This window comes from Sander lucioperca, chromosome 8 (genome assembly GCF_008315115.2).
Source record: "Sander lucioperca isolate FBNREF2018 chromosome 8, SLUC_FBN_1.2, whole genome shotgun sequence".
Lineage (NCBI taxonomy): Eukaryota > Metazoa > Chordata > Actinopteri > Perciformes > Percidae > Sander > Sander lucioperca.
This window is the reverse complement of record NC_050180.1, coordinates 38,294,337-38,320,426: the sequence shown is the minus strand read 5'-3', so window position 1 is coordinate 38,320,426 and position 26,090 is coordinate 38,294,337. Positions and strand designations below refer to the sequence as shown.

Here is a 26,090-nt window from a genome sequence, read left to right as displayed (position 1 = left end):
AGGCTCATTTGCTGTAACCAGTGTAGCATGAAAGCATGACAGAATAAGCTAGCTAAGGTAAGCCAACTAGCCAGCCATCTGCTACAAAAAATGAGCCGTACAGTGGGATGGTGGCCAGTGGCAGCAGGTCCCTACACCCCAATTCCCGCCGCTGGGAAACAACTTTGTCGGGAGGACAGCGGACGGTAGCTAGTTATTGCTGCCAGCGGTGGGTAGTTCTCACTCTAGTGTTCCTATTTTACAGCTTGCATATCCCACACACTTGTGTTAACATCTGCAGAGCTTACATGGGGTATGCAATGTGTCTCCCTTACTTTATTTTTAGTATTTCCATTCATTTTCAGATGTGAAGTTATAACCAGCGAATAGGTATATTTCACTTATATATTCTGATGTCACTTCTACTTAATATAAAGGTGAGGCGTTGATCAAAACCAGAACTTAATTTGCACAAAAAGGCTCAAACAACATGATATTTAGTAAGACTGCGAATGAGACAAACATAGTTCCACTTTGTGTTTTGATCTGAAGACAAAAGGATTTTTTATTTATTTAAAATCTTGTATTTTACCGCTTTTAACAAAAGATCATAGTGCCTCATAATATTCATATATTTTTTAGCCTACTCAATTACCTTAGCTTTAATGTAAGGGATTAATAGCGATGTGCACTCCCCATCAAATCAGAAGAAGGCAGAGGAAAAAGCAGATTTGACATTGGCACTGCCAAGTGAACTCCGCAGCTGTGAACTTCCTCCAGCGAAAACATTGTAGCCTAATTTGATCACAATTCGTCGAAAAGTGTTGAGCAACGCCCTTTGAATTGTGGGTGTTTTAACATTCCCTAAGCAGCACTTGAGCTACATCGACCATGTGAGATGCGACAGTTTGGGTCATTTTAAAGGTGAGGTTTGTTGACAGGGCAAGCTGAGTTATGAGGTTAATAAGGGGAAGAGCATTGATGTGCCTCATCAACTAAGTGATGTGGACTTGCTCGTTAATGCCAGAGCTTGACAAACACCCGGACAAGAAAACAACGAAAAATCAGGAATCCTTTTTCTGTCCAAAGTGAGCTCTGGAGAAGAGCTGGTTGTTTTTCTAGTATACCTATCAGGGACAAAAGTATGGTTACATGACTTTTTCCATTCAATTTTTTTAACATATAAAGAGTGACAGAAGATGTTAGTCTTAACAGGGTTCTTCAACATTTTTTAAGCCAAGGTAGTGGAGGAGGAGTGAATTCTTAGAATATACTGTATCTGTGGATGGCTACCTTACCTATAGGCCAGTAAGCCTAACATCAATGGGGATTTATATTTGCTGATAATATGTTGGATTCATGTTAAGACTTTTCAATTTTTTTTTTTAACTTTTAAAGTGTAACAATATTTTGGAGGCCCCCCTGCATTGACTCTGAGGACCCCCTAAGGGTCCTGGACCCCCTGTTGAAGATCTCTGGTCTATAAGATAAAGGTTGGTGTTATCCTATATTTATCGTATGGACCTTTTTCACAGCAGACATTTTGACTTGTCATAATAGGAAAATCACAGCTGAAATTGATAACCTTAACGATGGCTCAATTCCATCAAGTGTCCCAGTAAGCTATTTCAGTGAGTCAGCATGCACAATACCAGGGCCTCTCCTAAGTGGAGTGCAGCCATCATTAATGGTTTTGAATACACCTGTGCTTTTCTTACTATGACAAGTCAAAATGTCTGCTGTGAAAAAGGTCTATTGTCAACGAATCCCATAAGATAAGTCCATCTATCGATTCTTTCAGACTTCCCTACCCTGTTTGTGGCACTCAGCCCTAAGCTCATTTGTTCCTTCTGAACATGTAAATCATTAAAAATGTCTTGCAGATATATGGTTTCATTTTTCAAAAAAGTTAAGTCATTTTCTAAAAGACCTGGGTACTGCAGTTGTTAGCTCATGTTACACAATCATGAGTAAATGATACATTTGTTAAGGACTATTTTCCACTGCAGATTAATACACATTTAGTGCTTTAGTGAGTATTTTCAGCAGCAGGACAGTGTATGTGGGATTGAGTCAAAATAAACTTCAGTGTGTGGACATGATAAGTGTGTTGTGATGTGTTGATAAATGTTAAGACCAATCAAGTCCATTAAGGAAGGATGAGTGGGAGAAGAGGTAGATGGGTCAAACAAACACAAGACTTTCAGCCAGGAGACTGGTGTTCGTGTCCCGTTTGAAAATAAAAGTTTTTATTTAACATTTATTTATTTTGTTTAATAATTAGTCTTTATTAAACAACGGAACTACGTCACGTCATGTGCATAATTTCGTCATGTAACCACAAACTAAGAGGTGCTAATTTGTGAAAGCTCCTATGGGTCGTATTAGAGGGTAGGAGTAAACGACCTATGTGGTAATATGATTTGGAGGTCTTGTTGGATAAATTCATAAAGTCAAAGTATAGACTTTAGCCAGCCTTATCCTTTAAGCAGAGAAACAAAACAAGCTTTCTGCCAGACGCAGAAGATGCATCTGTATTCTGTTTTGCTTATTTTAGCCGCGATGGATGAGAACATCATTTTTATTTACACAATCATATGCAATCAAATGGTAACACTTCTACACGGATGCCGAAGCAAATCAAACAGAACTACACACAAACACAGGCAGCAATCAGGGACGATCCAATATCAGAAAAGCTGAAAACCCACAAAACATTTATAGTGATGAAGCAGCTGCTGCAACAAACCAATCAGTTCAAAAGGCTGTACTGGAAACCACCAGACTGCAGGACACTTTCCCATCATGCTCTATTGCTCGTGTGTGCATCCCATAGGTAGCCATTATGTCAGCCTATGTATATGACCACAGGGACATACATCAGGAGTTTTTGGGAAGCTAATGGCCATTTGTTGTTGAGGGATGTATCACACTCCATATTGCCCTGAGACACTGACACTGATGTTACTGTCACACATGCTACAGTATGTTAATGGGAGTGGAAAAGAGAAAGAGAGGGACAGAAAGTGCTCAGCATATTCATATTATAGTTGATGTTTTTAATGAACATGAGGACAAATCTCCAAACCTCACTATACAGTATATCATTAAGGTGCTCAAATGATCTTGTTCCCACGAGGATCGAGGATATTTAAACCTTTTGGCAGGTTTAAATATCCTCGATCATATGGATAATATTCTGTTTATCCTGCTGTAATATGCATTGAATGCAGGAGTGCTGGAAAGAACGACAGGACCTGACATATACTTGGACTGCTTTTCTCCTATAGACCTTCAACAATTAATACTAAAGGTTTCTTCAGCAAAGCCATCTACCTGTCTCTTAGACCCCATCCCAACGAGGCTACTTAAAGAAGCATTACCCATGGTTAACACTTCATTACTAAATATGATCAATATGTCTTTATTAACAGGTTATGTACCGCAGTCATTTAAAGTAGCTGTGATAAAACCTCTTCTGAAAAAACCCACCCTCGATCCTGAGGTCTTAGCCAACTATAGACCTATATCTAATCTTCCCTTTCTCTCCAAGATCCTTGAGAAAGTTGTCTCTAATCAGTTATGTGACTTTTTTACATAGGAATAGTCTATTTGAGGACTTTCAGTCAGGATTTAGAAAGCATCATAGCACAGAGACGGCACTGGTGAAAATTACTAACGACCTTCTAATTGCTGCTGACAAAGGACTTCTCTCCATACTTGTCTTATTAGATCTTAGTGCTGCATTCGACACTATTGACCATACCATCCTTTTACAGAGACTGGAACATTTAGTTGGCATTAAAGGAATCGCACTAAGCTGGTTTAAGTCCTATTTCTCTGATCGATCACAATTTGTTAATATCAACGATAAATCCTCCAAGTACGCTAAAGTTAGCCATGGCGTTCCTCAAGGCTCAGTGCTTGGATCAATTCTATTCTCCCTATATATGCTTCCTCTAGGCAATATTATTAGGAAACATTCAATTAACTTTCACTGCTATGACGATGACACCCAATTATACTTGTCAATCAAGCCAGACGAAACCAGTCAGTTAGCTAAACTTCAAGTGTGCATTAAAGAAATAAAAACTTGGATGATCTACAATTTTCTGATGTTAAACTCAAACAAAACTGAAGTGATTGTGTTGGGCTCCAAACACCTCCGAACTTCATTATCTAAAGATATAGCTACTCTGGATGGCTTTGCCGTGGCCTGTTAGAAATCTAGGAGTTATTTTTGATCAGGATCTATCCTTCAATGCCCATCTAAAACAAACCTCAAGAACAGCCTTTTTTCATCTTCGTAACATTGCCAAAATTAGGAATATCGTGTCGCAAAACGATGCTGAAAAACTAGTCCATGCATTTGTTACTTCTAGGCTGGACTACTGTAATTCCTTACTATCAGGATGCTCAAATAAATTCCTTAGGACTCTCCAGCTGATCCAGAATGCTGCAGCAGTGTTCTGACAAGAACTAAGAAAAGAGATCATATTTCTCCTGTATTAGCTTCTCTGCATTGGCTTCCTGTAAAATCCAGGATTGAATTTAAAATCCTTCTCCAGACCTACAAAGCCCTAAACGGTCAAGCACCATCATATCTTGAAGAGCTCTTAGTACTTTACTGTCCCACCAGAGCACTACGTTCCCAGAATTCAGAGCTTCTCGTGGTTCCTAGAGTCTCTAAAAGTAGGATGGGAGCCAGAGCCTTCAGCTATCAAGCTCCTCTCCTGTGGAACCAGCTCCTGGTCTGGGTTTGGGGGGCAGACACCATCACCATATTTAAGAATAAACTGAAAACACTCCTCTTTGATAAAGCTTATAGTTAGGGAGCGAATAGAGAGAGGCAGGCCAGTACAGCCCAATCCGGTTGGGGAGAGTTCTAGCCTGACCAGGCACCTCTCTTTAGCCTGCCTCTCTTAGTTATGCTATTATAGTTCTAGACTACGGGGTAAGGTTTGTTTCCATTTGTGTGCATCCTTGCCCCAGAAATGCTTGTTACTAACCTAGCTTTGGGGAGTTTACTCCCCGGAGTTTCTTTCCCGCCCAGAATATTCCCTTGGATTAGGGTGGCACCACGATCTTGGTTGGAGCTGTAACTGTGGTCCTACGCTCTGCAATGCCCTGCAGTGTCCTGCGATGCTCTGCAGTGTCCGGCTGCGTCCTGCCAAGTGTCTGCGTCTTGCTACGCCCGCCCATGCTGTGCTGTGCCATGCTACATCCTGTAACGCCCTTCAGTGCCTTGTTATGACATGAACTACTACGACTACCATTTGTAGTCACTGTTCCATTATCTTTGTGACTATTATTGCCACTGTTCAGTACATCCCCAACCGGCACCATCAGACACCGCCTACCAAGAGCCTGGGTCTGTCCGAGGTTTCTTCCTAAAAGGGAGTTTTTCCTCGCCACTGTCGCATTAGCCACTGCTAATGCTTGCTCTTGGGGGAATTACTGGAATTGTTGGGTCTTTGAATTGAAAATTGAATTGAATATTATTTCCACAGAGGTTACAGATTTAGTCAGTTATTTTCTAAACATTAATACATGCATGCAGGCACTTATCCAGGGCAGCCCCCCCTACTGAAAACAAGTTCCCGCTGGCATGATTTCCACAGTCCAAAGACATCAGATTTACTTAAGCTCTGCACCAAGATGGACATTTTCAAAACTTGCACATGGCTTTGAAGGTACCCTGTGGTGTTTTTGACTCCCTGTTTTTTTGTCTTAACCTTTATTTCCATATGCAATCATAAAGTGAACATGATACATAAATCATATAACAAATATAAGCATCTTCTTTGTGATCAACAGCAACACCCCAAGAAAATACATTTGGTTTTTGGTATCAACATTCTCTGAGGTCTCACCCAGAATAAAGACTGCTGGTTCTAGAGGTAGGTCTTTTCCAATAATTTGCTTGATATAATTTTGAACAATCTGGCTATGGTCGCCAAACTTCTCACATTTTCTCCAGCATAATTCTGTTGCTGTATCTCGCTAACACAACAGAAGTCTTGTTAGCTTGTGACCCTCAAGGCATGTCTTTTCCCACATTTCATCGGTGATACAAACATTCATTTCTAATTCCCATTTCTGTTTTGTTTCCTGTTACGTTATCTTGAAGCCATCTGTATAAGTGGTATGGGTCCCTGTTTTGTTTGTGACGTACACAAGTATGAGCACATCCTTTCATGGGTTTCACGCTTTTCCACTGATTGTTTGGGGGTAGTAGCAAGTAGTAGCAGGTCCCTAGGGACTTGGCTTGGGAACCGGAGGGTTGCCGGTTCAAGTCCCGGTACGGACCAAGTACTAAGTTTGGACCTCCTGGGCACTGAGTAAGGCACCAAATCCCCAACAGCTCGGGCACCTTTAATGGGCACCCCCCCACTCTGACATCTCTCCAATTAGTGCATGTATAAGGTCCTGTTTGTGCATGTGTGTGTGTATTTCGAGCCTGTGTGAATTATATAATAACGTATGTTGTAATGTAATTTCCCCTTGAGGATTAATAAAAGTATTTCTTCTTCTTCTTCTTCTATTCCATGGTAGGAACGTCCTGTCTTGTCAGTGATCAGTCGGTTACCAACTTCGACATAGACATAGGCTCTTATTTTTGCATTTTACTTACTATTATAGTCCTTATCGAGACTCTTTGATAGAGTGACATCTGAGTGGATCTGTAGGACTTAATGAAACACTTCGCTGTTCACACACACAGAGATATGTGTGAAAGTAGACTGGTCACTAAGTGGCCACCATGAGGAACCTCATTATCCATTATTTCAGAGCAGTGGTAAGACACAGTGCCAGTGTTGCTCATCAAATCATGGAATTTTAAAGATACATTATGAAAATCAGAGAAGTAGTGCTGCTGTCGTGGATGTAGACAAAGAGCAGTTTTAGGAGCAATTTTCTACTGGTACATTACAGAGTCACATGAAGCCGAATGGACAAGGTTAATTATTAAATAGGACTTAATCAAGACAGGTGTAGTTAACAAGAGCTGGAGACTGATGCTCTTCATTAAATCCACTGTTCTTTACAATATTTGATCTAGTACGAAATTACACTAGGTGGTTTCAACACATAGGCCTGCACATGTGACATCTCAAATTAGTTATATGAAGACAGCCTACAGCATGGATGCATGTACAGCATGGCCACAGTTAAGCCTCAAGGCTTAACATTACAGCAGAAATGGCCTCAGTTTCAGCCTCTCATGCATTATCATTATATGACCTCTTTGTTCTGTTGACCTCTTGCTGTGAGTGGGGCCCTTATATATTAGCCACCCATTTTCCATTGTCTATCCCACATCAGACTGCATGTGCTGACCCAACAACACATTACAATGACAACATTTTTTCTGGTATCTGAAGTGGTATCACATTTTCTGGTTCCGAGAAGTTCAGGTTATGAGAAGCTCCAGGCTACGGGTGATATGTTTCGGTTCTGGAAAAGAGCTATCTGTACAAAATTGTATGGCAATCCATATAGTTATGGAGACATTTCACTTTAAAACTACGAATGTTGATGCCATGGTGCCTCCATAGGTAAAATCAGGGGATCATCATCATCATCAAAACCATTAGGATTTATTGTCTGGGAACCATGAATGTTTGTACAACACTTGTGCCAATTTGTCCAGTAGATGTCAAGATAGGCTATATTACTCGACAAATGAAAATTTTGACTGCTGGTAGTGCTAGATTAAAAAGTTAGAGGATCACTAAAGTCAGACAGATGGATCCTTTGGGCACCATGGATGCCTGTACAAAATTCCATGGCAATACATACAATTAATTGGATCAAAATGGTTAACCAATTGACCGCCAGACCGACAATTGACATACATTGTCATGCCAGCATAGCTAAAGCACAGGTCATTTAACAACACTTTACCGCTGTTCTGAAGGTTTTTCCAGACTCCTTAAAGACTGCTCTAACCATCTGGATAGAAAGACATTCTGTCTGCTGCACAAAAGGGGTAGCTAAAAATTACTTATCACCTGGCTTAATTCCTACAACACAAGAAAAATATAAATTGGTAATTTTGTATGAAAATATAAAATAAAGGGAAGTGATATAAATATAAACAGATAATAAAACTGCCGTCTTAGGCATTTGAAAGAACAATAAATCTAGCTGTTTTTCTGAACAGTACCGACACTATGCTTCATATTCTCTATTGAGCACTTGGTTTTGTAACTCTGTGGTTGTGTAAGTGCCATTGAGTGGAGAATGTCCATCTTTCAAAATGAGAAAGTGAACAAGAAGCTCTTCAGCTGCTTCTCTGTGGTTACATTATTCCCATTTCCTTTGTTGTTGTGCAGGCCAATCACACAAGATGACCTGTGATTACTAGAGCTTCAAATGTGCTGCACACTGGGAAGATTCAAGAATCAACAGTGTTTCAGGTCATTGCATTTTTTTTATCTCTGCCACAAGACAGGGAAGCTGAGCTCAATCAGTCTGCTGAGTAGATCTTTTTAGTTTACAGATTAGGTTGATTATAATTTTAGTTGTTACTTGCAGTCATTCGAAATAAATAAAACCAAAAGTGTCAAGGCAGGGGTAATTTGACAAGTGGATACTGGAGCTGTAAAATGATTTCAGATTCTTATTAATGAGCCGGGTTGGAGTCCAGTTTGATATATTACATGCTATATTATAAAGCGTACATAAAAAGAACCAGATTGACAGCAGCTGCCAGCACTGTAGATATACGCGCACACACACACACACACAGCACATAACGTTCTTTTTTTGCTCCGTTTTGGTCTCCACCAACTTCTGAGAAAAATTTAAGCTGCTAGATGTTTCATCTTCTTCAACAGCTAGTTGCTAATTGTGCCTGTCTGCTGTTTAGTTCTGGGCAGGTAGTTTACAGTGGGTTTGCTGTTTGATGAGAGAGCACTGAGACTCAACCACACCGTTAATGTGCCTGTGAAAATTAGCTAAAAGAGACTAAAAAACACAGCAGAGCTGCAGAGTTAGGGGATAATTCTCTCTCTGTTCATCACTGGGAGTGACCGCTTCACATTACATGTAATAAATTGATTCATTGATTAGTGGAGATTTAAAAATGCTCTTCTACAGCAAAAGTGCATTACAATTGTATTACATACAAGAGAACTCCATATAACAGATGAGGTCATATTTATTTTATTTATATTTAGACTTATTAAGTCCAACATTTACTGACCAAAACAACAATCAAAGTAGTGCAGAGAAACAGGTTAGTTAGACTCTAAAGGTCAAAAGGCAGAGAAACATATTCCCTTAAATAGAGATCTTTTACAAAACCTCAGGAGCCAAAATTCAATTTGACATAATACACTAAATTTAATGATAAATGATAATAAATAAATTATTTCATCATTAATTTGCCTCTTATTCACACAATCATCTATTACCAAGGTAAAGGAGGGCAGTGAGCAGTCCGACATAAAGCCAAATTGTTGAATTGTGTGAAAATGTGGAGTCACACTTCTTGGAAAGGTCAGCTTTTTGTTGTAAAATCAAGTGTCAGGAGCAATGTGCTCTCCTTGTTGAATATAAGCATGCAGCTCTGTCTCTAGTCTACCTGATCTGAACAGTTAATCCATGAAAAGAACAATATATTTTGCGACATCAGAGGACAACCTGACAACAGCTCTACCTGAGTAGTCAGTTAAATAAAACAACACTGGATCAGGCATTGGATGAATCTGTGTGACTCACTTAGAGCATTTGTGCCCAACAATAAGAGATATAGCTCCCTTCACATTTTTATATATATATATTTCAGGGACAATACATATTAATAAACATAATGTAATTGTGATATAGTAAATGTTCCAAATGGCGCATTTAATATGCAGGTCCCTGGGCAGGTTAATGCTAGAAAAAAGCACATATAGCATATATTCAGTTAAATCTTTGAGGCGGCTGCTCAGATTTGTTGAACATCAGTGTCTGCAGTGTGGCAAGCTAAGAACCTGATGGTGAACATTACAGCTGAATAAACTTCTCAGGAAACCCCTGAAGCAGAAAATTATCAGCAGGTTTTTGCAACTTCAATGGTCACAGAAGCAGGAGCATGAGGTGTTCAGAGAGGCCATGCAGAGGAGGGTCGCCAGTTCAAGTCCCGGTACAGACCGCGTAAGGAGTGTGGACTGGAATTTGGAGAGGTGCCAGTTCACCTCCTGGGCACTGAGCAAGGCACCAAATCTAATTTATTTTCCCATTGGGGATTAATAGTGTGTGTGTGTGTGAGAGAGAGAGAGAGAGAGAGAGAGAGAGAGAGAGAGAGAGAGAGAGAGAGAGAGAGAGAGAGAGAAAAAAAGAGAGAGAGAGAGAGAGAGAGAGAGAGAGAGAGAGAGAGAGAGAGAGAGAGAGAGAGAGAGAGAGAGATGAGGTTGTAGGGGCGTTGGATTTGCGTGTGCTGATGACCGGGGGTCGGTGTGTTTGGTCACCTCTGCCTATAAGAGGATGCCTGTCAGCCCGCAAGGCAGAGGGCACGGTGTTCAGACCAAACAGTTGCTGGGGACCGACATCAACGAGGGAAGCCAAACCGAACCTAACCGAGCAGATCGGTGCGCACCACAAGTCAAGGCACAACCTCTCCGAAAACGCGCGCAAATTAAGAGAGGAAGAGGAGCGAGCAAACACGTCATGAGTCTGCCAACTATGCGACAACTTTTTCTTTTATTTTTATTCTGGTTTCCTGGATCTTGGAGCACAACAGGTGGGTGATCATATTTCAATTGATTGACAGGTCTTTTAAAACAAGGACTAACTCAACTTCATCTTAGGCTAAAAGTGAACGTTTGTTTATGTCAGCAATGATATTGATTGCAAATAACAAATAACCAGTGAATTATATGGAAAAAAAAAATACTAATTGGATTTTAATGTGGAATATTTCTCCTTGTTTTTGGCTTGGGTTCACTCTTAAAACACATCCCGGGATGGACAAAAAGTGCAAAATGACAGCTCATAATAGAAAGATGTTGTGATCTAACACTTTTTATACAAATTTATATTTCAATTGAATCCTTTTATTATTTATTTTATTTATTTTTTAAAGAGTAGGCCTACCTGTCTAAGACACACTTTACTTTTATAAATGGTTTATAATTTGTAACTTGATCTTTATCAATGTACTTTATCGATCTTTAATAAGCCACTAATAAGGAGAACTTTTGGGTTGCCATGCTGTGGAAAATGTCTTTGGTGTATGTGGTCTTCAGGGATACAGTAACTTTCTTTGTCATTTTAGCTATCTTTTTAATTCATAGAGAGAGATGATTTGGACGCTATTCTATTGAAAACGAGCTGCAGATTATTCTGGACCAAAATCAATTCATCAACAGCTTTTTAACATTACCAACTGCAGACTTGATGGATCATTGTAAAGTATTACACTTTATATGAATGCATTACAGTATTCTGTAAAGCAAATTAAGTTGCCTCTGCTCTGTGGTTAAAAGGTGCTATTCAGATGAACCAGTACTATAATTTCAGTTAAGATTACAAATGATAAACTCATTCATTTTCTTCATTACAGTAATTACTTTTTTTCTACAGTAATATGCTACCAGGTCAGCTGTTACATGTCATTCCCAAAAAAAAGTCACAGGTTTTCCATTTACAGTAACCCATCAAGTGTGTATAGAATTTTTTACAAGTTATTTAAAAAAAGAAAGATGTTTGGTCTGGAAGCTCTGCAGTTTAATGTCAGATGGTCCAACTGCCTATTAGAAGAAGAAGAGGATATAAAATACAATAGGTTCTCCTTTATTCATTAATTATTTATTACTGGCCTGTAAAGCATTAATAAATGATTGAACAATCATTTCAACATATACACCTTTTATAAAGTATGCCCTATACTAGAGAAATGCAGTGGCTGAAGAAGTATTTAATCCTTTGAAACCCTTTGCAAATCCTTTAAATGTAGAAAAACCTGTTCATGTAAAATATACTAAATTACAAGTACAGTTAAAGTATCAGCAGCAAAATATGCGTAAAGATTTAAAAGTAAAAGTACTCATTATGTAAAATGACCCCTTCCAGATCGTTATATTATTATATATATTTTATTATTATCAAAGTATAGTCAATATAGTTGTGTAATCTATGAAGATCATTGTAACTTTTAAAGGTGATCATTTATAGTGCATTTTAGACCCCAACCGATAAAGGATTTTTAAGGCCGATATCGATACAAATATTTGGTGATTTAAAAATGCGATATTCCGATATATCGGCCGTTATTTTTTATTGTTTTAAATCCAGAAATGCGTAACAAAACATAAACAGATTTCCCTAACATTAGTTATTTGTAGTTATTTATGAGTCCTCACTAAAATAATATGATAATGCAGTTTCACAACAGAACAGAGGAACATCAAAATATATTAAAGTTCTGATAAATAAAATGTATAAAAATACAAACTTAAGTGAAACTTAAAGTCCTTTGAACAAAAACACAATAACAAAAAATCAAAGAGTGTTGCCAACAGGGACGTTGTAGAGCACCCTCTGGTGGACAAACTATGCAACGCAGACACTCATAACATGGTTGAAGGGTGTTTTTTCTCCGTTTTTATTTAATTTTTTAAATATTCATGTATCAGCCATCATAAATGCCGATACCGATAGTTTGGAAAATGCCTAATATCGGCCGATAATATTGGCCCGCTGATATATCGGTCTGGCTCTAGTGCATTTATATTTGAATGTACAGAATTAGCTTAGAATAGTAAGTACTATAGCTATCAAATAGTGTAAAAAAGTACAATATTTCCAATTAAAATGGAGTGGAATTAAAGTATAAATACTCACATAAAATACAAATATCTCAAAAGTACACAACTTGAGTAAATTAATTTAGGAAAGTATATCAGTAATATGTAACCTAAAACCTGAAAAGCATCATTTTACTGACCTATTGTTGCTGAATGCTTGTGCTCTGTTAAACCAACCACACCCACAGCACCAGTGATGTCAGGATGTACTAAACACATCCTGGTACACGTCAGCATTACTGCGTCAACTTCAGCCACTGACCGGGGGTCAGCCGAAACAAGAGTTTCAGCTAGTGTTAAGTTACTCTTTAAGGTTTTATGATTAAGTTTGCATTTAAGACTATAATTTATGTGTATAGAGTTACTGACACTTTCTACAGAAAGCCATATGAAAATACATTAAAATTACAGCATATAAAATACAATAAAGTACAATATATCATTTTAAGTAACTATTGCGGACTACAAACACACTTGAAGTTGTATAGAATTGTTATATTATTAGAATGGTGATTTCTCCTCTTGTATTTTTTGCTGCCCGAGTATAAACAATATTTCCAGTATGACGAAAATATTCATAAGTCCTCACATGTGCTCTTCATTAGATGCCAGTCCTTTCGATCGGTGGGAAGACGGGATAGAGTTAAGAAAGGTAGGAAATTATCTTTTCATTTTACTTATTCATCCACACTCAAATCATCCCTATTAACAACATTAACAACAAGTCACCCTTCTTTGGTCCCATTTCCATGTGTGATGTTTGAGCCAATTAATAATAAATTATGTTCAGGTTGTGAGTAAAGAAAGGAATGTTAATATAAGGTTGTAAACAAAATAGCAGGGCCGTCAAAATAGGTTGTAGAGTCTACAGCTCTACCACAGCTTTTGTTTGTCTCTTCGTTAGATATTAATAGAAATATTTCTTCCCTATGTCATTTCTCCCTAAGTCGGGATAACCAACACCTTCTGGTCACGCATTCTTATGTGATCATCACCACCTATGGTCTGGTTGAAGAACAACATGCAAGAGAAAATATTGTCAGACCAAAGTCCATAGATCACACTGATCTGTATATGAATTCAGTCCAAATACACAGAAAAATATCTCGTTGTGTGTATTGTGTTGTTGTGTCCATTGTCCGTTAATTCAAAATGAAGTGTGTGGTTTGTCTGCAGGTGCGAGGCATCCAGAGTGATGAATTGAGTGATGTTTTATGGGGAGACCAGAATGAGGTATAATATATAGAGTATTTTAAAACATTTCTCAGATATACTACATCACTGTCTAAATTGACTGTGACATATTGATATGATTACTGTAAACACAAGACCATAGTGCATGGACATGATTGTTCACTTCTGTCTCTCAGCAGTGGGACTTTTTACATTTTAAGTTTAAAAAAATGGAGTACCACATTTCTCATCAGCCCCGTTTGCTCACTGATGCATGAAGAAACACAAGAAACACATTTTGTTTTAGATTCTGCTAGTCAAAAGCTGAGAGCAGAGCAGGTGGCGCTATTAGCCCCGAGGCTACAGACGAGGCCTTTAAGTTTTCCATAAATGATCATGAAAACATTACGCTGCAGCTTTTTGTAAATGAATTGGCTTTCTACTTAGTAGCTAGGTTGTTTTTTAGGGAGGTAGCAAGCAAGTGAGAAAAACAGCTGAGAGACTGAGCGGGAGAGATGGAGCACTGAGGCCTCTAGTTTCACAGCAGTGTTGTGCAGTGACATATGCTGGGCTACCTAAAAATAATGAAATAATCAGCTACTGATATCATGAACCTCATCACAGTTTAACAGAGCATTATCTGTAAAAACATCAGTTCACCATTGAGAACCATCAGCCTCCAGACATCAACACAAATACTCCGCTACAACTTCCAACAGAAGTCTCAGTCGATCATCTTCAAACAAATATCTGAGATATCTAAAACATGAAATGAGTTTTTAACTGTTTTCAGTGTTAGAAGCATATGCGATGACAACAAGGAGAAAGTTGTTTCTAAAAACACACGAAATGAGAAAATCAAAACAAAAATGAACAAGGTCACAATAGCCAAATAAAATATCAATGCGAAAAATATGTTTGGGTATTTCGGACAGTTTTAAATCTCTTTGAGACTTTGGACAGAAGTTAGTGACCAAACAACAGGAACACAACATAGCTCAACACCACTATAAACTATGGCCTCAGACATGACAAGTGTCATCAGTAATTGGCTTCTTATATGCTTCTTGGAGAAAAGGAATATTGTTTTTTACAGGAGTTACTGTTGTTGTGTCCCTCAACTGTATTTTATGCAACAAGAATGAATGTAAAAAATAACAGTCAAGCAGTAAAAGTGTGTAAGTGAACATGTCCAAACTATAAAAAAACAAACTGTGTTACTTCTGTTATTAATCCAAGATTGTTTCCCCACAGGAGCAAGTCCAGAATGTTTTCAAAAGAGTAAGTTTTCGACCTCAGTTATGCATATTTTTTATGTCTGGTATTTATCCCAGCAGCAGGTCACTGACCTGAATTTCTTCTTTTTTCAGTTCCTGTTTCATTACTCTAAAGCACGCAACTCTGTCGGAGCTGTACAGCACAAGGTGAGCAGGAGGGCAGACAAACCACTGGCGGTGTTGTTGTTTTTTTGTTTTTTTCTCATTATGTCTTAAATGACATTTTCAAGAGTTATTGCTTTCATTTATTTGTCATTGGCTTGTGCAGCACGTTTTGTCATTTTAAATGGCAACAGAGGTGAAAAGAGAACATGAAACATCTGCTGGAAGCCTAAAGGCTGATTTACAAAATGGATTTTTAAAATGCTGGAGTGAACAATGAAGTCCTCGGTGCACTGAAGAGAGTCTCTGAAAATGAAAAAAAACAATCCTAAGTGTTGACAATTTATCAGAGTTGGCCATTTTTGATTTGAGTGCTGTTGGTTCACATTTCCAGAGTTGAATTCTTCAATCCAGCCAAAACTGACACCCATATATCGCTTTGATGTGAGCAGCTGTTTCATCTGAATTATCACCCCAACATTCTGGATTGCAAATACATGTTCAGGATTTAAATCTCATTTTTAGGCTGGATATTGTTTAAAGGAATTATGGACAGAGGGACACATTTTCTTAAATTCGGCCCATCATCTACACACTCCAACACCATAGACCTTTGCATGGACACCCCTGACGACGGCCCTGCTAGTGCCAATACATTACAGTACCCGGGTTTCACTACTGAGGCAAAAACTTTTTTTTTAATACTTTTGCATTCGACTTATATAAAAATGTTTTATAAAAGAAGCCAAATCTTTCGAATGTTGTCTAAACACAACAACTTTGCCAAAATAAAAAAAGCTCTAAAACTGGCAGGATTTAGGAAATATCTGATCAAGACTAAATAAACAGAACTCAGAACTGAGCAGAAATAAAAATAAAAGAATTTTGTAATTTTTTTCTTTTCCAAAGATTCTTTTTTGGGCATTTTAGGCCTTTATTTGACAGGACAGCTGAAGAAATGAAAGGGGGGAGAGAGAGGGGGAATGACATGCAGCAAAGGGCAACAGGTCGGAGTTGAACCCCGCACCGCTGTGTCGAGGACTAAACCTCTATATATGTGCGCCTGCTCTACCAACTGAGCTATCTGGACGCCTGAATTTTGTATTTCTATAAAGTTACAAGGCTCGTACCAATGCAGACCGTTGCATGTTTTTGAAACATTGCTGTTGTAGTCCTGAATGCAAATACATTTCAGTATGTTTTAAGCCATGTCTGATACCATCTCAATATCAAACTGGGTCACCAATTACTTTATTTTTGGTTTTATTCCTCTCTAAGTAAACTCTCTTCTTTGCTCCTACAGTCTCACTCAGTTCATCCTTTGATGCGACTTCCCCCCAAGCTTTCCCAGATGAGAAAGAAGAAGGTGTTACTTTTGGTAAGAAAACACAAGATACAGGAGGTTTTGCCTCTCAAGCTACATACGGTTTGCCCTACCTGGTTGAAAGCTGTAAGAGATTGTTGGGGCAGTATACAACCTGAAACAAAGCTCTGCAGAGACTACTGAGGGCTGAAAAAAGTACAGTCAATTTCTCGTCATGTTTTTTGGTTTCAAAAAAAGTTAATCAGTTAAGATTCCCCCTTTTCATTGGATCAATTAAGACAGTCAAGCTCAGTGCTCTTTGTAGGACACTTAACATGATTTAAGTAGCATCATAATGGATATACTAAAATAACATATGCTTTTTTTTAATGCTTTTTGTGTGTCCACCGCACTTCTGAAAATTAAACTTATGCCCTTGCATCGTTGCCTGGGAATACCTGTTAAGAGGCTTGAAGAGGAACAATTGTCCAGTTTTTAACAACAACAAAGCAAAGATTAGAGAAAAGTCTGAAAAACAAATCTAAATTTAAGTCATCTTGCAACCTAAAACTGTTTTAGAAGAAGGTTCCTTAGACTAACACCAGTCAACATTAGTAACAACAAGTATCAACAAGGAACGTTTACTATTTCTCTTCTTTCTACAAAAAGCCAACCTTTCCTGGAAGCAAAGAAGTAGTGAACCAGCGATGAAGAGAACCCGCGTAAATCACATTAAATTACATCACTGTTCAGGTTCGATTTACTGACACTGATTTTTTTCCCCTTTCTTCCTAATGAAACAGAAGATTCGAAGTCTGCCGGAGGGGATGTTGTAGAAGAAAAATCTACAAAAAAAGGGGAAATTTAGGCCTAACAGAAGAAGAGAAGCAGGCAGCCTCTTAACATTACACCCTAATGGTGGCTCGACTGGTGGAGCGCAGACAGCATCTCTGACAGAAACATGACTTTTTTTAACAGAAAAATTATTGTACAGATGGAAAAAACAGAAGTGCACTACCATGGCTGCCATGTGACTTCCTGCTTCCAAATGTCAGTCGGTGTGAATCAATCGGTGTGAATCAATGTGAACTGCCACCAAGCACAAATTTGGCATCTTGCACTGTTACACAAGACATCGGTATCACAAAATACAAACAGAACACTCCAAATAATCTCTTAAAGAAGTCCTTTAGTGACACAGATTCCCCCAAAAATGAGAATTAAAGAAGAAATGGCACCGATCATTGTGGCAAAGAGGTGGACTCACATTTAATTCAACAGATTGAAATGTACATGAACATTTTGTGACAATTATAATGAAACGTAATAAAAACAAGTTACAATTCGTCTTTGATGCTTATGTAAGGTGATGTAGTCGGATGTTTATTCAAACTACAAAAGAGTGATTGTTGTGCCGTTTTCCCTACGGAGATGTACAGGAGGCTGGGTGCTTCAAGCAAAAAGATCATAGGTCCAGCCAAGTGTCCTGTCCGAGTGCCGCTGAGCAAGATTGAGCTCTGTATAAGAGCCACCCACACTTTCTGGTTTGGAGTGACAGGCGTTTGTTTCTAATAGTCCTCGTCCTCAGAGTCACTGTCCTTTCCTGTAGGAAGCGAACATCTGATCGATGACATTAGCTTGTCTTCGATTTGCTTTTTGGGGTTTTCCTCCAGGTCTGTCTTCACTGCCCCGGACTCTGATAACCTCCACTCCAGCTCTGGTGAACAGCACAAATAACAAACGCTTGGTTCATAAAACATGATGACATGCACAGGCTGTGACTGGTTGTCCAAATTGTTTGAGAAAAACTGCAAGAATTACAATATTAAATTGTGACTAAACTAATGCATTTTTTGAAAGAGTAAGATTTGAGATCAAATGCCAAAAATAACACTGCAACAGCTTTATATATATTTTAAATTGACTATTATAACAACATAATAAATATGTTAATCTGCTGAGAGAAAAAAAATCTAAGAAACAATAAATGTCCATTTACAAATACTCTCTACTAGGATTCAACAATTCTACAAAATGTTATGTTTATACTGACATCACTTTACATACTCTGATGGTCCTAAAGATTTAAGTCCTGCCGCTTTTTTGAAAGCAAGTCGCCTCCTACCTTCAACTTTGAGGTTCATGCCCCCAAAGACCAGTGGCCCAATGTACTGGGCCTTCATCTCTCCCTCAAAATAGACGAAGATGGTGGGCAGGTTGCGGTCCGGGTAGTTGGGGATGCAGGTGGTGGAGATGGACTTGAGGAACTTGGTCTGAGGGAACTTCCTGGCCAACATACTCAGGTGTTGGTTGATAAGGGTACACAGGGGGATGCTGGGAAAGGAGATGAGCGGAGAGAAAACATCATGTAGACGGATGTCCGTCACCTTCCGCTTCCTTTGTGTTGGCATTTTAAACTCCGGTGGATTTATGGTTGACTATGGTTAACTGCTCTGCTCTTATGGTTAAGATCTCTGCAGGGTAAATCCAGACAGCTAGCTAGACTATCTGTCCAATCTGAGTTTTCTGTTGCACAACTAAAACAACCTTTGAACGTACACATGTTCCACCTAAACTAGTTCCTTCCCGAGGCACTGTTGCTTCGTCAGGCGCTGAGACCCGCCCAAGACGATTGTGATTGGTTTAAAGAAATGCCAATAAACCAGAGCACGTTTTTCTCCCATCCCGGAATGCTGTGTGAACTAGCCAGACCCTCCTCCGCAGCACTGTGAATGAAGGTCTGGCAATGCGAGACTAGTGATGCACAGGGGGCAGAGCCAAAGTTGGTCATAATGGGAAGATTGATGAGAATAAATTACCATTTTCATCATCTCTCTCTCTCTCTCTCTCTCTCTCTTTCTCTCGTATGAAGGAAAACAGATGCTACTTAAGTTTGAAAGTCGATTTGTTTGACTTTTTGCTCTGCTAACATTTCAACATCTGCTAACATTTCAAACCCAAAATGATGATTAAAAAGAAGAAAAAAAAAGCAAAAAGAAAAACCAGTCCTGATATTCACTTAACAGCTGTGTCAGCCTGTGGCGTTGACATTTGAAAAACTCAACTCATAATATTTCCTGTCCTTCTGGACACAAGACGTTTTTTCCCCGCATACTTGTTCAAGTACTCGATTTTGTTGGATGACCTACCCCTGTTTGTAAAGGTGCAGCACCACCCAGATGCCGTCTCCGGCCTTGTTGACCTCCTTGATGTAGTCCTGGCCGGAGATTTCCACCACCTCCCCGAACACGTTCTTCAACTGAGTCGCCTTCCACTCCGCAAGACGCTGCTGTCTGCAAGGAGACACATCTCATATCAGTGTGCAGTCAGAGTGAATAGGTTTCAGTCACCAACCAAATGCTGCAATTGTTGTTATTATTTTGTGGTACTATTGGTATTAAGCCATCCTGTAAAAGGTCATTTTCCAGTGGATTTTGACGTGTACTAAACACTGGGGTGGCCTTGAGAACAAAAGTACGTTTTTCCCGCAGGCCCTGCACACAGAGTAACAGTATACTACACATGATTGGGGGTTGTAATCTGTACACAACACCCCTACCTGCATAATCTCCACTCACCTGTACATTTCAATGGCAGCCTCATCATCTTCACTAAACTCATCTTCATTCTCCTGCAGTTCTTCCAGTGTCATGTCCTCATATGTTTTAACTGTTCAGAGAAACAACAACAGTCAGAGCAGCTGAGAACATGTTCTGCAAATAATCTAACCCTCCGTGATCAGTTGAATGGGGTCAAAATAGACTACACTGAACTCTTTCAGAAAAAAAACAACAACTTTTATTTGATATAATTTACATGATTTTTATTTGCACATCTGCAAATAACAACAAAACTGGGGGGTAAATTGATTTGCGTGACAATTTCAAAACATGTTTTTTGAGGTGGAAACTCCCAAAATTAAGCCACAAAGAATAACTGATACATATCCCAAACTGTCTCTCTTACCAACAGACTGCTGTTGGAGCGCCAGCTCTTCCTCTTCATCTTCTTTTGGCACCTCTTTGGGAGGAAGAATGCCTTTCTTCCTCAGGATATCATTCCACTCTGTGTCTTCATTTGGGTCCTGGGGGGGAAAAAAAAAAAGTATTGTTACTCTGGACTTCTTTTAGCTAGTTTTTTTTGTTTGGTTTTGTGTATGCAGAAGAGTGAAACAGCAATTTTAAAACTAAAATGTGCTAATACCATGATCAGGGTTTAATTCATCAATCTTTGTGAAAACAAGTTCCCTCCATAAGTTTACCAACTCTAACACATAGTTTGCTTTAATAAAATGGGAATGAGCCGTGGTCTAAGACGAGCATGTGCACGGTGGATGGGTTTTGTTCATATTTAAGCACCAAATATATAAAGTTAACTTGTGTGGGTTTCTTTGCCACAAACTAAAACTGGGCTAACTGACAGAGAGAAAAGGTAAACATGGGGCTATGTCTAAACCTGCTTGGAAGACAACAAAACAGTTTGGGGTGCTCTCCCCACCACAGCAACACTGAGCGAGATTCACAGTTAGAGCAGGGCAATATATCGATATTATATCGATATCGTGATAGGAGACTAAATATCGTCTTAGATTTTGGATATCATAACATCGTAATATGGCATAAGTGTTGTCTTTTCCTGGTTTTAAAGGCTGCATTACAGTAAAGTGATGTCATTTTATGAACTTACCAGACTGTTGTAACTGTTCTATTATTTGCCTTTACCCACTTAGTCATTATATCCACATTACTGAGGATTATTTATCAAAAATCTCATTGTGTAAATATTTTGTGAAAGCACCAATAGTCAACACTACAATATTGTTGCAGTATCGATATTGAGGTATTTGGTAAAAAATATCATGATATTTGATTTTCTCCATATCGCCCAGCCCTCTTCACAGTGTGTATCGTGAGGGTTGGGGGGCTGCAAGCCAAAGTATTTATTGTTTACACCCTTAAAGTAAAAGGTGTCATCTATTGTGGACGGCAGCCCCAGGGCATCTGGCTAACCTGCAAAGTAGTGGCATGACTCGAGGCTAAGTTGGTTTCAGTTTAAAGCAATAGACTGACAATATGAACTTGTAAAAACTGCAGTTTTAGTCTATCTATAACAACAATTTAGCAAATACTGTAGATTAACTTCTTGCTGTGCCAACTATTGTTGCAACCAATTATTGTACCGCCTGTGACAAATAAGTACTTTTTGACAAAACATTAAGCTAATAAGTAAAAATCAGACACTTAAATGTGAGGATTTACTATGTTCCTTTCCGCTGAAACATTTTGGGTTTTTGGACTTGCCCTCAGACAATAAGCAATTTGAGCTCAGTTTCTTCTTTTATTTTTATTTTTTTTTTTACATTTTATAGACTCAAATGACTTGAAAAACTTCAGTAGATAATTCACTTATAAAAAAAATAGCCTAGAACATTTCTACTCACACTATATAGTTTAGATTATTTACGTTTTCCAAGCCGTTTATTACCAAAAGTTTGACATGATCAAAATTGTCGTCAGTTAAATTACTGTCTGCCAACTAATCGTTTTATCACACATCGTCTCAGCTCTTGCACCAGCTGAATTCATGTCAACATGTCTTTCTCTGTCTCTAATAGTAAAGCTGATATTTAAACAGTTGATACGCCCAGCTACACAGCTAGCTAAGTTTCAAAGCTCTGCTCTGAAATTATCTCCACACTCAACACCAACATCAACCGGTGTTGAATCGCCTCATTCACCAACGTTAAACCACAGCGTTTAAACGTCTTACAACGTTATACCAACCTGCATTTTAAAAGATAGAAGATTCCTCTGAAATCACACTACTGCTCTCCTCCCAGACACGGAAACAGAAGGACCGCTGACGGACCGAATCCGGCAGAAAACAAAAAGCTATGATTGACTCAGATAAGCACACAATGCGTCCAGGGTGAACATAAAATCACTTTCACTACATATGTCGTAAATCAAACATAGACTGTATGTTTTTTCCTTTTTTATACGGCGCTACAGCTCGGTAGTTTGTGTTTAAAAATACAAGGAACAGATGCGTAACGGGTAGGACAATAATAAAAGTAACACCAACTTCCTTTTGAGGCTCACTGTGACCATATAAGGAGTGGGAGCGCAGCATTCCATTTGTGGCTGTCGAGAGCGAAACCAAACAGGTGCTGTTGCTCACACACACACACACACACACACACACACACACACACACACACACACACACACACACACACACACACACGTTTGTAAGGCATCCCCACTTTTAAAATAAAAATGGTTGAGTCTCGATAACAGGTGGAAAACGAACAAGCACATCAAAATAAGAATAAAACAATCTCCATGAAGATAAACACATTGAAAATAAGTATTGGAAATAAACATTGTGCACTGAAAAGTTTAGAAGTACACGATAAAATCTAAATAGATCTCATTTTCAGAGTGTGGCTGCAAATACTGAAGTTTCTGTAACTGGGAAACGCTACTAAATGCTGACTTGTAAACTCAACACAATCATCATTTCCTGATGAGATCACGTTTTGTATTCTGTGTCCATAAATACACTGCAAAATAACAGTCATAAATCTATTAGTAAAACGTGCAATATTTACTCCTGAATTGTAAAAAGAAGGCATATAAAGTATCACATAATGCAAATGCTTAAGTAAAATAACAAAATTGCAGTGCAATACTATATGTTACTATAACCATAGATTAACAACTTATCAACAACTCATGTAAAGGAAACGCACAAAAAAGAATGGATGTTGTTTACTGTAATGAAAGATTTTGAGGTTAAACTAAACGTGTAGCTAACTGTTTTCATGTTAAATTGGTAGCACCTCGTGTTGAGATCTAATTTTAGATCCTACCAGTCGTACTTGCTTAACTTCCTCTTTTCCTTCTTCCTCTTCTTACAGGACTGAGAATTACAGTAGATTAATATTTAGTGATATTACAGTAGATTAATATTTGGTGATATTTATTGCTGACCCTATCAAGTATGGATTGCCAAACTGGATAAAACTGGGGTAAGCACCAGTATCACTACATATCAATCTGTTTTGGTAGTTTCATTATTGGCAGATTTGTCAGGGAATGTACACCACTGAAGTTCACCATCAGCGAAAACAGGCTGTGGATTATTATGATGCCCCCTGTCTTGTTGAGGGGCCCTGTGTTTAGGACCTTTCTCATTTGAGTTTACATTGAGTACACATGGTTCATATTCCCTAAATAAAGTTGTGTTTAATAACAATGTAAGTGACACATATACCAAACATGGGTGCTGGGGCTAGTATTTCAGCAGGAGTACTGGTTAGTTTCATGGCCACATGAAGCTACAGTGTAGTCTGGTGTGTACTTAATGGAGACTTGGAGAGGTATGTGTGTATGTGAGAGGGTGGCCCAACAGAAACTTCTTCCCCTAATTAGGTCCCCAAGTGGGGTGATCTAGCATGGCAAACAAATGGCTTGTGTCATTGTGATGATTTATCCATTGATGACACTGTGAGAGGGGAATTGAAATCTTTGTGTTTATGTCATTTATGTCCTCAACCCCCTAGGCATACATGTCATGCTTGTGTTGACAGAACACATACAACAATACAATAAGGATCCATTTTAATTTGTGTAAGATTTGCTCTTTTATTACAGCACCAGAGCTCATTTTATTTTGAAAGATTGACAAGTAAGATCTCAGAAAACATCCTTATTTCCTTTGTTGCCTTTAATCTCTTCTATAAAAATTATTGACTTTAGTATTTAGGCTATATGAGTAAATCCCATATTGGTCTATCCTTAATGCTAACTATTGACAATCAGCCATGCATGTTTCCTTTCATTGCTGCATTCTTCAGGTTAGATTTCCCTCTTGGGTCCTCTGGTTTTAACAGGTCTAATATGATGCTTTTCTGCATTCGTTAGTATATAAACCACTCTGGATATTAGCCTACTAAAGGTCTTAAAAGTTAAATGTAAGTAGGCTAACTAAAATGTAAGTAATAATTATATGTTTTTTAAATTTGTTTTCAGGAGCAGTGGAATGATAGGATATAAAGAGCCTCCAGGCATTGTCTTTTTCATAATGATGAATAAACAAAATTCATACAATGAGCCTTTGTGGTGTAATTAATGTACTGAGCACCTGAACACCGTGTCAGCTAAACACCCAATCACGGGAGGGTCAGTGGCTCTCTGTCGGAGCTGGCGGAAGGGAAAGTTGGTCAAATGCGGAAGAGAAAGAAAATAAAAACGAAGAGCGCCCACTCCGTCCCCGTTTTTCAGGAACCACAAACGTAATCTCTGTGTTTTAATTTTGCAGGTGAAAAGGTTTTCCTCTGTCCTTGTAGGTCTTTTGCAATCAGTAGCCTATTTCATGTTTTAATTCACAATTATTTACAAAACAAAATGACTGACCAATTTCTGCATGAACTGCTGCTGTATTTCATTTTACAGCTAGTTTTTTCAACTGTACTTTTTTGGATTATTAATTAGCCTATTTTGGGCTAAACATGTTTTACGGTGACTCTATGTTGTAGCTAAGTGTATTATTATTATTATTAGCAAATGTTTTTTTTAATTCTGGCTATACATATAGCCTAGCCTATTATTTTATTTTGTGTGTAGGCTAAAACTTTTTGTGTTTTGAGGTTGATCAAAGGTTGTAGCCTAATATATGGGTTATTGTTGCAGATATTTCCTTATCTACAACTAGGCTAAAAATGAGTTTCAAAATGACACAATGAAGATGCTGTAACTGAAAGATTTACAGTATCGTGAAACCATTCCTCTTTGCAAAATGCCAACAAAACTGCGACAACAAAATCCTCAGTTGCTGGATTTTTAATAGTAGCCTAGGCTAAACGCACTTGATCAAAACAACGCAGAAGAGCTGGAACATCTGAAATGTGGGTCACCTAGCATCTTCAAATGTCTATAAGTGCACCACAATGAGCTGAAGTCAATTTTGGTGTTTACTCATCCGAATCACCTTTATTGGCCAGGTTTGCTTTAACAAACAAGGAATTTGACTCTGGTTAATCTTTGCTCTCAGAGTACAACACTCACTTAACATATAAAGAGTAAAAACAGAAAGGACAGTAAGAAATATAAAAAATAAACAATAACAATTGAAGAAAATTATGAAAATGAACAGAGTTTTCAGATTTGGTTTGTGACTACTTACTTAACTTTTTTTTCTTCTTAAAATTAGTGAAAATATAAGTAGGCTAGAATGATGTTGCATTCTTGTTCCACAAAGAAAAAAAAGAAAAGAGAATGCTAAGCTAAATACAGTTAGGCTATAGATTCTTACAATACCGGTAGGCCTCATAGGCTAATTATAGCCTACTTTCAAGAGAACTAACCTAAATAAATAACAAAGTGCCAAATAGAATATCCATGACAGACTCTTGAGAAAACAATTTAATATTTTATAAATATAGGCCTAGGC

At 38.3% G+C, this 26,090-nt stretch overlaps 2 protein-coding genes across 2 annotated transcripts; one reads left to right on the top strand and one right to left on the bottom strand.

Moving 5' to 3' along the window:
* Positions 1-10,389: 10,389 nt before the first annotated feature.
* Positions 10,390-17,979, top strand: nms (neuromedin S). The gene is made up of 7 exons (XM_031319644.2): positions 10,390-10,714; positions 13,385-13,431; positions 13,956-14,012; positions 15,207-15,233; positions 15,323-15,376; positions 16,635-16,709; positions 17,438-17,979. The coding sequence occupies exons 1-7, from the start codon at positions 10,459-10,461 to the stop codon at positions 17,468-17,470; spliced, it is 549 nt and encodes a 182-aa protein (XP_031175504.1). The 5' UTR covers positions 10,390-10,458; the 3' UTR covers positions 17,471-17,979.
* Positions 17,879-22,669, bottom strand: pdcl3 (phosducin-like 3). Its single transcript, XM_031319525.2, has 6 exons — positions 22,418-22,669; positions 20,601-20,718; positions 20,213-20,303; positions 19,784-19,927; positions 18,760-18,968; positions 17,879-18,351 (listed from the first exon to the last, which is right to left on the bottom strand). Exons 1-6 carry the CDS (start codon positions 22,421-22,423, stop codon positions 18,203-18,205), a joined length of 717 nt encoding a protein of 238 aa, XP_031175385.1. The 5' UTR covers positions 22,424-22,669; the 3' UTR covers positions 17,879-18,202.
* Positions 22,670-26,090: the final 3,421 nt, after the last annotated feature.